At 43.2% G+C, this 14,788-nt stretch overlaps 1 protein-coding gene across 1 annotated transcript in view; it reads left to right on the top strand.

Moving 5' to 3' along the window:
- ODAD1 (outer dynein arm docking complex subunit 1) overlaps positions 1-14,357 on the top strand; it is a 179,116-nt gene extending 164,759 nt beyond the window's left edge. The window contains exon 15 of the mRNA XM_040415604.1: positions 14,177-14,357. Coding sequence (XP_040271538.1) covers positions 14,177-14,260 — 84 coding nt within the window. The 3' untranslated portion in view covers positions 14,261-14,357. The remainder of the gene's footprint in view (positions 1-14,176) is intronic.
- Positions 14,358-14,788: the final 431 nt, after the last annotated feature.

Here is a 14,788-nt window from a genome sequence, read left to right as displayed (position 1 = left end):
CCTGCCAGTGACACATCTCATTCCGTAAGCTTAAAAGTTGTGATGGGAAATGCAGCTAGGCGCAAAATGGGATGGATTTTCTAGGCAACCATAGGATGCCCAAATCTCTTCTGCAAAGTAGCGTTTAAAATTCAGTTGGATTATACGGCTGTGATTAACATTGGAGGAACCCTTTAAAACACTACCATAGCACGCAGGCCTCCAGTCAAAATGAACATTTCACTATGGTATGGGATCCTTATGTGTAGTTTTTCTCTTGTAAGCTCACATATGAGCTGCACACTTTTGCTGCCTCAAGATTTAGTTGTTCCCAGGCAGCTGCTATTTCCCAATCATCCTGGATTTCAAGTACTGTTTCGGGAGGTCTGCCATATGTCTGTCTATACTCCCTCTCACCCTGTCTTGTCAGTATGAGCTCGTCATGCTACGCACCAGGTATCTCTGCACAATTTGCACTAATGGGGCCATGTCAGACCCCTCTAATTTAGCATTGCAGCATGACCGCCTTAACCTGCGTCCCCATTGCTGCCTTACAGGCATGGTTAACTTTCTATCAGCCTATGGGCCAGTATGCCCTCCACTGGGTTGTGTGCTCATCAGGTGACTGATATCATAAAAAATAACGCCAGACCTAGGTCAGATATAGAGTGACAGGAAGCATATGTCAGCGTTTGCCCCGTTACCAAAGCGCACTGCTCTGTTAGAAGACCAGCTTGTACAATGCCACCTCACCAGTATCTCTGGCTCTAAACGTCTCTTCCAATAGTAACACAGAGGTCCTGGGGACTCACCACCAGGAGATACAGGACTGAATAGGAGGCCTTTGTACCCTCGATCCCTTCTGAGGTGGTGGTGGTGGTGGTGAGTCCCCGAGACCTATGTGTTACTTTTGGAAGAGACGTTTAGAGCCAGAGATACTTCTGCTTTTTATTTACACAGTGTGAACAAGAGCATTGGACCTGCTCCAAATCTCTTAGTGCTCGTTTTTTTTCCCATAGAAGATCGCTGCTCAACTAATCATATGTATTTATTTGTCCCCTTCCCTGATGCTTGATAAAGGGTTCCCATTGTAATATATTATTATGTATAGATTACACACAATTCTATATAAGGTTGATTAAAAAGAAACAAAAACAAAATGAAGGTCATTTGATATGCCCTACTCAAGAAAACTGGAGTAAAAAGTCACAAACTTTGAGTAATTGGCTTTTTATGCTGCCCTTGCCACTTTTGAAAAGGGGTGTGTGGTGTGGGCATGGTGTGGGCATTGGTCCCATCAGATTTATCATCATTTATTCCGATATCTGGCATACATGAGGACCAGAATCTACACCAGCTATGAGCTGCCATAGACATTCTAGGCGTGTACGGTGTACCTTATCATAAATTAAGTGCATAAATTAAGGACAAGCAGTGAGAAAACACTGGTCTTGATTAATGACCCCTGATTGTTCTATTTTTGCTGGTTTAGTGTGAACAAGAATCCTTATATTCACTGAAAGCAAGCAGGAGTTTTCTTTTTGTTTTGGTATTGTTTTAGGGCAGCAGATCAAGGCAGTACATAATTACTGACTGGGTATAGAAGAACATGTTAGTCTCTGTTCACTTCACACCTGAGCAGGGCCGGCATTAGGGTGGGCAAACTGGGCAATTGCCCAGGGCCCCTATGGTATAAGGGGCCCCCTGCTTCAGTGCTGCTGTTCAGCTGAACGTAGCCGGACCTCACCGGCCACGTCCCAAACCATGCCCACAACACAAAAAAAACATGCCTCTAAACCGTGTGAAGCCACGCCCCCACATCAGTGAGACCACACACCCACTGCCGGCCAGTAAAACACGGGGGAGGAGAGAGAAGAACTTTGTGAATGGAAGGTTAGCGGGGGCAGCCGGGGTGCTTCTCTCCCCCTCAGTTAGCCACAGGGAGCCATATCTGCGGCTCTTCTGACTGACTGGGGGTGAGAGAAGCCTCCGTCAGTTGCTGCAGCTCATGCTAAGACAGCACAAAAAAGACCAGTGATGCATGGGAAGAAGTAAAGGATTCAATGTAAGTGCCAGGGAAGTGCTGGGAGTTGTAGTCCTCTCCTCTTATACCTCCTTTTATGTAATATCAGAGTACATTACAAGATGAGGTATGAGAAGAGGACTAAAACTCCCAGCATGTCCAGCTTGTTATGTAATATCAGAGTACATTACTACAGGAGAGGACTACAACTCTCAGCATGTCCAGGCCAGTATTATGTAATATCAGGGTACATTACAACACCCTGGATATGCTGGGAGTTGTAGTCCTCTCCTCTTATACCTCCTCTTATAATGTACTCTGATATTGCATAATAACGGCTTGGATATGCTGGGAGTTGTAGTCCAATCCTCTTATACGTTCCCCTGTAATGTGCTCTGATATTAAATAATAATGGCTTCGACATGCTGAGAGTTATAGTCCTCTCCTGTTATACCTCCTGCGGTAATGTGCTCTTCATTAGGGCCGGAACAATGGATAGGGGAGCGTAGTCATCTGCCCAGGGCGCCACTTTGTTACCCATAAAGGGGGGCACACTCATGGCCGTCTAACTTACAGTACAAGCCTGTGAGGCATTAGAACAGTGCAAGAAGCCACAATGACATCAACACCTCCTGCTCTGGGTCTTGCATGATGACATCAACACGTGAGACCCGGAGCAGGAGTGGTGATGTCATTGGGACCGCATGCATCAGGACGCAGCAACACAAGCCACAGATAAAACTGTGGTCTGCATCGCAGACGGCGGCGGGGGACGGGAGGGAGGTGTTTATTATTTTATTTTATACTAAATGTCCACACTGCTGGGGGCACCAGGAAAGGGGGGAAGGAGCTCATTATATATACCTGGCACTACTGGGGAAGAATAGAGGAGCATTATATACTGGCGCTACAGGGGGACATTATACAGTGGGATGCGAAAGTTTGGGCAACCTTGTTAATCTTTATGATTTTCCTGTATTTAACGTTGTTACGTTAAAAAATGTCAGTTAAATATATCATATAGGAGACACACACAGTGATATTTGAGAAGTAAAATGAAGTTTATTGGAGTTACAGAAAGTGTGCTATAATTGTTTAAACAAAATTAGGCAGGTGCATAAATTTGGGCACCACAAAAAAGAAATGAAATCAATATTTAGTAGATCCTCCTTTTGCAGAAATTACAGCCTCTAAACGCTTCCTGTAGGTTCCAATGAGAGTCTGGATTCTGGTTGAAGGTATTTTGGACCATTCCTCTTTACAAAACATCTTTAGTTCATTCAGGTTTGATGGCTTCCGAGCATGGACAGCTCTCTTTAAGTCACACCACAGATTTTCAATTATATTCAGGTCTGGGGACTGAGATGGCCATTCCAGAACGTTGTACTTGTTCCTCTGCATAAATGCCTTAGTGGATTTTGAGCAGTGTTTAGGGTCGTTGTCTTGTTGAAAGATCCAGCCCCAGCGCAGCTTCAGCTTTGTCACTGATTCCTGGACATTGGTCTCCAGAATCTGCTGATACTGAGTGGAATCCATGTGTCCCTCAACTTTGACAAGATTCCCAGTCCCTGCACTGACTACACAGCCCCACAGCATGATGGAACCACCACCATATTTTACTGTAGGTAGCAGGTGTTTTTCTTGGAATGCGGTGCTCTTTTTCCTCCATGTATAACGCCCCTTGTTATGGCCAAATAACTCAATTTTAGTTTCATCAGTCCACAGCACCTTATTCCAAAATGAAGCTGGCTTGTCCAAATGTGCTTTAGCCCACCTCAAGCGGCACTTTTTGTGCTGTGGGCGGAGAAAAGGCTTCCTCTGCATCACTCTCGCATACAGCCTCTCCTTGTGTAAAGTGCGCCGAATGGTTGAACGATGCACAGTGACTCCATCTGCAGCAAGATGATGTTGTAGGTCTTTGGTGCTGGTCTGTGGGTTGACTCTGACTGTTCTCACCATTTGTCGCTTCTGTCTATCCGAGATTTTTCTTGGTCTGCCACTTCGAGCCTTAACTTGAACTGAGCCTGTGGTCTTCCATTTCCTCAATATGTTCCTAATTGTGGAAACAGACAGCTGAAATCTCTGAGACATCTTTCTGTATCCTTCCCCTGAACCATGATGGTGAACTATCTTTGTCTTCAGGTCATTTGAGAGTTGTTTTGAGACCCCCATGTTCCTACTCTTCAGAGAATATTAAAAGAGGAGGGAAACTTACAATTGACCCCCTTAAATACTCTTTCTCATAATTGGATTCACCTGTGTATGTAGGTCAGGGGTCACTGAGCTTACCAAGCCAATTTGAGTTGCAATAATTAGTTCTAAAGGTTTTGGAATCAATAAAATGACAACAGTGCCCAAATTTATGCACCTGCCTAATTTTGTTTAAACAATTATAGCACACTTTCTGTAAATCCAATAAACTTCATTTCACTTCTCAAATATCACTGTGTGTGTCTCCTATATGATATATTTAACTGACATTTTTTATCGTAACAACAAACGATTTATACAGGAAAATCATGACTATTAACAAGGTTGCCCAAACTTTCGCATCCCACTGTATATATATATACTGGAACTATGGGGGAGCATTGCATATTGGAACTAGTAGGGGAAACTACAGGGGGACATTATGGTTATATTATTACTACTAGGGTACTGTAGGGGCACCCGGCACCCCTGCCCATCAGCTGTTTGAGGAGACGGTGTGCGCATGTGTCGTCTCCCTTCTCTCTTCCTGCTCACTGCTGTATGTCTATGGGACAGCAGCAGTGAATACTGCCCCACTTTTGATTTTGCCCAGGGCTACATTTTGTCTACAACTGGCCCTGCACCTGAGCCTGTCATCATAATGAGAAATACAACATACACTTTCTCTCCTAAAATCTATAATTGTCCTATCTTCTCTCCATGATCTCTTGGACACTGGAGCTGATGCTCTTTCAGGTATTTTGCAGTATCACAGAAGATAATGGATGTCCACCACAATACAAATAGTCTTGTCCGCTTGTCCAGCATTGTGAGCATGCAGAGGACAGCTTGATAGCTTCCAAGACTGTATCCATCATACATAATGGAAATGTTCATCACATGAGGTCCATCCCTGTACATGCTTACACGTTTGTGTGTAGAGGGATAGACCTCATGCGACTGACATGTTCTAATAAAGTAAAGCATTTTCTAAATTCACTGAGAAGCTCTAGATTTTCCATTATTTATTTGCAGTCTATATAAAAGTTTTGCTTCTACAATATATACAAGTTTTTAGTCAGAAATGTACCTGCCGACCATGAGATTCACCCTAATCCATTCAAACCTTTCCTCCTTCACAGCTTCAATGAACCTTCCCTATGTGCATGTTGTGTAAATCAGCAGCTATGGTAATCAGGAATGAATGTTTTATGATTAGATGTTACGTGCTTGGACTCGGGAATGTGTTTAAAGCTTTTTACGAGAAAGTTGGCCCTATACTGACTCCTGTACTGCTCACAGTAATGCGGAGCTGGGATTTAGCATCCTGCCTAGTATTTTCTTCCTTTACAGCTCACATATGTTCACATGGATGAGGACCTGGTAACTGTATATATTACTTTATTACTATTTACATTCAATTTAGGCTCCAAATTGGGAAAAAAAAACAAGCTTTGCAATATACTTCTCAGATTGTGGTCTGGACCCCTGCGCTCTGGACCCCCCACTGCTACTGATGTTTCTGAAATGTCAGCGGACTATGGTGGCCAGCCATTGGCAACAGTAACTGTGAATGGGATGTCACCACTGCAGTCAGCAATTGCCCACCGTTGTCATCTGATCTATCCCTATAGAAATCATATCAGCCTTCCAAGGAGATAACCAGAGCGGCAGAAGATGCCCTAATGCAGCACCATAAGCTTTGTAGTATGGAATATGTGCCAGCTTCATGCTATACCTGTGCATGGAGCCTAATTGTTTCTACAACTATGTCTTTATAATATAAGTATGCAAATTAGCTCTCCTCAAGAAGAAAGGATTGCAAGATTTTTGGCGATGTCCAGACATCTAGATATCCACCTCTATGCTGACGGTACTCAAATCTACCTCTCTGACCCAGATGTCACTTCCCTGCTATCCAGAATCCCAGCGTGTCTGTCAGCAATAGTGTTGGGCGCCAATATTCGAATCGCGAATTTTAATCGCGAATATTGCCACTTCGAGAATTTACGAAGATTTAGAATATAGTGTTATATATTCGTAATCTCGAATATTCTAGATTTTTTTCTCATCAGTAACCTCCCTTCTTGCTTGTGGGCCAATGAGAAGGCTGCAATGTCTTTGTCTGAGCTTAGCAACATCCCTAGCAACCAATAGGAAAGTTGCCTACCCCTTTACTATATAAGAACCTCCCCAGTAGCCCTTGTATGCAGTATTTTGCAGATCTGAGAGAGAGACAGCAGTGTTATTGCAGTGCTCTCTGCTTTCCTGTGTCATTACATTAGATAGTTAGTTAGTTAGTTAGCTTATAGATATAATACAGATAGTTAGTGGGAGATAGTCAGTCTAGGTTATATCCTGATATAGTGTAGCTGATCCATACATACATTCTACATACATACATAGTGTTGTGATGTCACAAGTTCACAACATTACTTAGTGCACCAATCAGTAATAAGTAGTCAGACCTGCTAAAATGTAAAGTTGCACGTATTGTGCCAAAATATGCGCATCATTAATAGCTGAATGGCGCAATTGCGAATATATTGGAGCACTCTATTTGCATATAAAGTTATGGTAATGTTCTGCCGTGCCAACCATTTTCTCCAGTCTCAGGAAAATTCTAGCAGCTTGAAAAATATAGCAACAGTGACCCACGCATGTATTGAGCGCGCAATACGCGCATATTACATTGCTGATTTTCGCAATCAAGAAAATAATCGCAAATTCTCGAATATATGACAAATATTCGCCCAAATATTCGCGAAATATCGCGAATTCGAATATTGCCCCTGCCGCTTATCACTAGTCAGCAATATCTTCATTTTTCTCCTCCTGCTTTCTAAAACTCAACATGGAGAAAACTTCATTGTCTTTCCCCCATGTCACTCAGCCCCCCTACCTGACCTATCCATTACAGTCTCGCAGGCCCGCTGCCTGGGAGTAACATTGAATTCTGCTCTGTCCTTTGATGATATCCGTGTGCTGACCTCATTTTTTGCGGACCCATAGAAACAAATGGGTCAGCATACGATACGCAAAAAATGCATATCGGTCCAGGTTGATTGTGACATTGCTGCTTGATAGCTAAGTAATGGGGTAAGGTATTGAGAAAGACTCAATAAAAACTCCTTTGAGGCTAAAGATCTGCGTCCGAAATCGACCCTAGAATTTCTGCCACAGAATTGCAATTCCATTGAATGGTGCTCATCTGCATGCGGCAACCCCCTATGGTTTTCACATTGGAACCACATCAAGTAGTGACCACTTTTAAATCCATGACGCATCGTTCAGATCTGCGGCAGTAAATTCCATAACCATGTGTACTGCTGTGCCGACTTCCTATTGAAATCAGTGAGATGCAGATTGTGTATAGATTTCACGCAGAAGTGAAATATGTTGTGAAATCTGCATGAAATTTCCATCGTATGAACACGCCTTGAATAAGATTTTGGGGTGAGAAAGGTATTAATCTCTGTGTTGTCTGGTGATTAAAAAACAGAGTGGGTTACATAGTAACATAGTATATAAGGTCGAAAAAAGACATTTGTCCATCCGTTTCGGCCTGTTATCCATCCAGTTCTGGCCCATCTCATTCATCATTTTCTACGCCTGTTTTAGGCGTAGAAAATGGTCTAAACATAAGACAGCAAGAAAGCGGTCTTACATTTAGAATTGGCGCTGGATGCGCCAAAGTTATGGAGAGGCCGGCACCACTACATAACTTCGACGCTCCTCCGCCAGCTATGGGGCTTTATTAAGACCGGAGTCTAAAACGCCGGTCTTAAAAAAATGTGCCCCAGAGTTTCCTGTCTTTCTTCGGAAATTGTGCCATTTACGGATGTGCATTCACTACGATCGGAATCAGTTACAATACCAGATACTGCCCATGGACAAGTGGCCTTGTTTCTGGGAAGAAATACCCTTTTTTTCTAATCCCAAACAACTCCTTCAACATGGACAATGAACTTGTATCCGTTGCAAATTTTGCTAGTTTTTGAGGCATTTTTTGCTCCTGTTAGATAATTACTATGAGGTTAAAGTACGGGGTTGTTTATTCATTTCCATCCCGTTTTGTCCATAATTTATTTGATGGCGCTGCTCAGTAGTCTAGTTTCTAAATAATTTTTGCATCAATCCCATCTCAATACAGATTTGCAGGCAATCATTAATTTTCTATTTCCATGTGAGGATGGATTTGCATTTTTCTGTATTTCATCAACATATTCATTACCATAATGTTTTCGGCTGTGTATTTTCCTCCCTTGGACTATGCTGTTTTGATAAGAACGACTTGGCAAGGGGAAAGGCAGATAGTTTTCTATTTGCACAGTGAATCAAGCTGGTAGAATGGTATGAAAGCAAACCCAACGCCATGACCGCAATCGCCTGGGCTCTGAACTGGCCTCCGCATTGCCATGAGGAATGTGCAGATTGATAATGTAGTGAATTTGTAATTAATGCTTGTGGTTTCCCTTCTTCACAGTCATTTACTTGCTGCTTGTACCTCAGAAACTGATTTTAGCAGAAATGCAATGTATATGACTTTAATACTTAAACATGGTCACATTACCGAGAGATCCTATCAACATGCAAATTTCCTCCATTATTTGTTGTCACCTGGGTTAAAATTGATAGTGGTTTCTGTATTTTGTGTGCTGTATATTTCGTTTTTATTCTATTTTGCTCCTTTGTGGAGAGTCGGAAGCACCAAATGAGTAGGTGGTTCTCACACTGTCTGACTGAGAGAGCTCACTGAATGGGGGTGCTTAAGGGGTTAACTTCTTTAGCCTCCTGTCATTACAAGATAAAGGGGTTCTCCCATTAAGGATTAAGGGGGTCATTTATAAAAAAAAAACTGCTACACCAGGGTCCAACCATTGGGGCCCCCAAAAGAGCAGGGGCCTAAGCTCCCCGTTTGATTGGGTGGCAGATATGTATGCGTGTCCGCTGTTCCATTTACTTGTATGGGACTGTCGGACATAACCAAGTACAAGTGCTCAGCTATCTCGGCAGCCCCATAGAACTGAACTGAGAGGCAGCACGCATGCGTGACTGCTGCTCCATATAAACGGAGGAGCACAGACTCCTGTTCTCGCGATTGGTGTGGGCCCCAGTGGGCAGCGTTTAGTTGTAGCTGCTTATTCCTTTTTATTTTTTTAACTTTCCTAGGGTGACCATATTGGAGGCTGTGATGTCTTTATAGATAGAGAAGCAGTGTGTATATGCCTTATGGAACTTGCAATGATTGGAAATTAAAGGGGTTAGGACCAAGACTAAGCTTTTTTAACAGACCTCTTCAGAGTGGCTGGACCTGCGGTGGGGTTTGTACTTACCTGGTCCCCACTCCATGGTTGGCCTCGGCAGGTTCCAGGTCTCTGCAAATCAACATCTTGTTGACGGGCATCACATTACTGCTGCAGCCAATCACTGGGTGACGTGCTGCACGGGTGACAGGTCACAACTGCAGCCAGTGATTGGCTGCAGCAGTCATTTGACACCCATCAACAGGATGTTGATTCCCAGAGATCTGGAATCTGCCGAAGCGGCTGGGGTGAGATGCATCTGGGATTCAGCAGTGGGGACCAGGTAAGCACTAACCCCACTGTGGGTCCAGCCACTCTGTAGAGGTCTGCTAAAAAAAGTTAGTATTGGATAACCCCTTTAATTGACTTGAAATGTCATAGACTATTAGGTTCTGGTCCTATGTGTACGTGTGACCAAAAATCATGTCCACATGCGGGTTGTCCGGGTTGTGCTATCGTTGTCTCCAGGAAGTGACTAGGAGCATTAAGCTCTATTCACGTCTCGTCATGTGGTCCTGTTCATGGTATGTGCCCCATATACTCAGCACATGTCAAAAGACAGACTTTTGGAATATGTCAGACCTTTCTTTTTTACTGTATAGGAAAGCGTAATCTGCTGTGCTTCCCTATAGAGCATAGATGTGGTTTGCACTGTGCACTGTTCAGCTGACAGTATGGCCTCATGCATACGACCGTTGTTCTGGTCCGCATCCGAGCCGCAGTTCTTGCGGCTCGGGTTCGGACCCATTAATTTCAATGGGGCCGCAAAAGATGCGGACAGCACTCCGTGTGCTGTCCGCATCCGTTGCTCCGTTCTGTGGCCCCGCAAAAAAAATATAACATGTCCTATTCTTGTCCGTTTTGCGGACAAGAATAGGCATTTCTACAATGGGCTGCCTGTTCCGTTCTGCAAATTGCGGAAGGCACACGGGCGGCTTCCGTGTTTTGCGGATTCGCAATTTGCGGACTGCAAAAAATGGAACGGTTGTGTGCATGAGGCCTATGTCTGAGGCGCAATAAGGAACTACTGATATGTAACTGACACTCAGTTCCCCTCCCCACAATATACAAATGATGTGCTATACACTCAATGCACGTTTTTTTACACTATCATGAGAAGAATATGTGAAGTGACTTTTGCTTGAGTCTGTGTTGGTGTACTTTGTGCCACATTTATCAAATTTCACAGGTTGTTTGATAAATTTTGTCTTATCCTTAAACCTAACACTATTGTCTAGAGAAGCCACTGCACTTTTCCTACTCCACCCTCCTCCTGGAGTGAGATTGCGACTTTTTCGCAATGGTAAATCTGGAGTGAAACTCATTAACATAGCTAGCCACACCCACTTTTCCACCCATATTACAAAACTGGAGTGAGTGGTGTACAAATGCAAAAAATCACAAAATTATGTACAAGTGAGTGTAAAAAGTCGCCCTATTTTGCGACTTTTTGAATCCTAGAATTCTGGAGTGAAGGAATGATAAATCAGGGCCTATGTACTCAGTCAAGTAGTAGAAAATTGCAGCACACAGTATTTTTCTTTGCTGTTAGGTTTTAATCTTGTATCATCATATGATCATCATGATCCAGTGCAGTTACAGGGTATATAAAGCAGGCATGTATAAATCAGTATGGCGACTGGACGTTTCGGCATGTCAGGGCCTTCTTCAGCGGTCTTAATCTAAAACAAAGCAATACCTACTTCCGTCAGCAATGGGGTACATGCATAGAGATCAAATTGATGATGAAAAAAATATAGAAAAGGATTTTTTATATATATAGAACACAAAATCAGAACATAGTGAAAAAATATAAAGGTGTGAAGGAACTAAAAGCAAGAGACAGCTTGTAAAAGTCTGAGAGTGAACAAAATCGTATATCCAACTATGGTATAGAGGTTGTAATAATGGCATGGTAATATACAGGAATGCGGGCTGTTGTTCTCATAGTGGGTCACAGGACCTTACTGACTCGTAACCTTGTTTGGCCAATATATATGTATAAGTAGTATATACGTCTGTATATATATATATATCTGTCTGTGTGGCCAGTAGAGGTCTAATGAACTAAACAGCACTAGCAGGAGCAGTAACAAGGTAGGCATATTGCAGAGGTAATATTATTAGATACATATTCAAATAGTTCTATATTCTCAAATGGTGGGAAGGTTCGGGCAGCAAGGGGTTAAGGCACCATCGGTATTTACCTGTAGCTGGCTCCCTGTAGTACGTGTCGCTGGATGCAGGGCAATATCATAGAAAGCGCGCCCTTAAAACAACGAGGGACGCCAGGCACGCTGGTCACGAAACGCATATTTAGACATATAGAATAAAGTAGTGAATTATATTGAGTAATACATCAGAAGATGGGATAATTGGTACATCTATAGGGAAGTAATATATAATCATTAAACAATTGATGATATTCCCGGACTCGTTGATACATAAATAATTACATCATATCCCTAATTTAAGGTTATAGTGGGTAGAGCGGATGGGAGGATAGGAAGGGGAGGGTGGGAGGGGGTGGGGGAAAGGAGGGGGGAAGTTTATCTCACCCTTACAAGTCGTAATTTCAATGGGTGTGAAAAGGAACAGTGTGCGGTACTCCAAATTTAACAGATTGATATGTACTCAGTCAGACCAAGTTTAAAATGGACAGCACGCAGACTGAACACTCCCCAATTACAGCCAATTCGCCAACTCACATGTCATTTTTTTTTTTTTCACGACTATCCCTCCGTTTAGAGAAAATTTCAGCATGCACTATCTTTATCTGTTTTTCATGCTGGACTGGCCTATTCAAGTCAATGGGTCAGTGAAAACAAAATGAAACTATATGGATGCCATCCGGGGGTGGTCCATATTTCACATGGTTACTAGGAGATGCTGGGTGGATAGTTGTGACGGATACCACCCCTCGTGCCCGTTTGACGTCAACTACGTCGAGCTCACGAGACGCCCTCCTGGAGGAGCATGTAAGGTCAGCTTGGTACAGTTTACACAGACACCTCCCGTCCACGCGGGCACAGAGAGGCAACAAGCTGAGAGAGCCTTTTCACTGCCGCAGAAAAACAGCGCCTTCTCAGCCCGGGTAATCTGCCACCAGCTTCTCGTTTGATATAAGCCCTGTCCACTAACGGGATTATATAGGGTGAGAAACCAACCCGCGGTAGCTTATAACTAAGCCGAAACACGGGTGTGGGGATTCGTGATCGAGATACAAGACAGCACAAGATTAAATTATATATTTAATCGCCTTAAGGGCACACTAGATAACACAATATACACTAAGAATATATACAGTGGTCTGAGGTTACTGATACAGGTAATATGGTACAAATAGGATTACACAGAGCACAAGTCAGTTACCGGGTAGATGAATCTTCTTTTGCTGTAGTCACATGGAGGGCAGTGATGTCAGCTGGTTTCCAGGTCTCTCCAAACACATTTGCACAATGTGACCCCCTTTCAGAAAAAGACACACCCGCTTGCTGGCACAAGCCTTTTAACCTGTAGCCAGCCCCTCCTCTGGGAAGGTTCCACTCCCCCCTCTTCTGGGCTGGCTGTAAATGACCCACAAAACCCTTTAGGGTTCATAGCTCCAGACCAGAATGTCGTAGGGAGGTGGTTCCGGGCCCAATTGATCCGCCTGGGTTCTGGATACAACTAGAGTCCAAACATGGTGCCGCTATGTGGTTTCAATGGGGAGTTATGTATATCTTCCTTCCCTGGCATCCCACCATTAAACTAAAACCATGGGCATGTTCATCGTGGCCACCAGGACACAAAGATGTATCTGGTTTGCGCCTGCGATGGCCGGGCGATTAATGATTCCTTAGAAATCGCCGGTTCCATGCTGTCTGCTAGATTCGATTGAAATGGGGAATGGCTTAGACCCCCTGCAGGGGGGTTTTCCTGCAGGATCCATGCTGGAGGTGTGAAATGTAACCAAATGTGGCCTTCTAGGAGTTTTCTGCTATCTGGCTGCGGCTTTGAAGCAGGGCCCTCCTGTGGAGTTCACTAACTCTGCTATCTTTCAGCAAATAGTGGGTGTGAGGACATGGCTGACAGTAAATATTAATCCATATTCCTGACAATAGTCATCAGTTTTTTTCCTTGACCTGAAACACTGATAATAACTGATGTCATATGGGTGGAAAACAATGGAGTAACTGAGCACAGTCTGAGACAATCCTGGATGGAAAATCACCAGTTTGTCAGGGACAGAACTCGGATGAGTTTTACCTCGCTCATCTGAATAAGCCCTTTTAGATATGATGTGTGTCGTTGGCTGCTTGTGAATGATACTGCTATTTTAAGCCTAGGACATACAGTAGCTACACAATGGACACAACTGTACATCATACTCCTACCTAGAAATAGCCCCCAGGCTATATATTTATTGCAGTTATGGCCTGAGCATGCCTTAGCAGTCAGATACTTATTAGCTACTCTGCCTTAGGCTGCGTTATACCCATTAGCCATCTTAGATACTGCTTCACTAGTTACTCTAACTGAATATACACGGCCTAGGGGTGACCAGAATACTGGTTGCAGCTCCTGTATCTGATCAATACAGACATTTAATAGATATTACACTAATTGTGTGACAGCAGCAATGAGCGTTATTAGCCCCAACATGATATCATAATCTTCTATTTTTGCTTTTTTATAGGTTTTAAAAAAGGAAATGAAAGCCAGCAGAAAAGGATTTCCAAGTGAAACTTCCCTTGCCAAGATGGCGACATCAAAGAAATAAGAGTAAACAAGCCAATAACCGGAAAACCGCATATAAAACATATAAGGATGTCGGGACAATATGTATTTATGTGACAAATATGCCAATAAATTCAAGTGGGAAGACATGGGGAGAAGGCTCTTTTCTTTTATATTTAGTGTTCTTACAGAAGTACTGAATTACTGAAAATAGAAATTGCTAAATAAAACAAAAAGTCTGTAACTCAAACTACTAAAACAATATCATATCCAGATTGTTTTATCTGATGTCCAATGAAGAAACATTCCAGGAATCAGAGTCATAATTTGAGGCTCCTGAGCCCCAGTGCAGAATCTATCCCCTCTTGACATGTGCCATTTATGATGTTGTAGTATTTTTATGTGGCAGAATAGGCTTTGGCCCCTTTAGGCACCAGGGTGATGCTTAGTGTGCAGCTCCGCCGCTGCCATACAGTGCAACACAAAGGCACCATAGAGCAGCGTGCGGACTGTCTACAGAGATATGCTTTATCAGCTGCCTGTCGATGTTGCACATTTTATAGATAACTGG

This window comes from Bufo bufo, chromosome 1 (genome assembly GCF_905171765.1).
Source record: "Bufo bufo chromosome 1, aBufBuf1.1, whole genome shotgun sequence".
Classification (NCBI taxonomy): Eukaryota; Metazoa; Chordata; class Amphibia; order Anura; family Bufonidae; genus Bufo; species Bufo bufo.
This window is presented reverse-complemented; position numbering and strand designations above follow the sequence as displayed.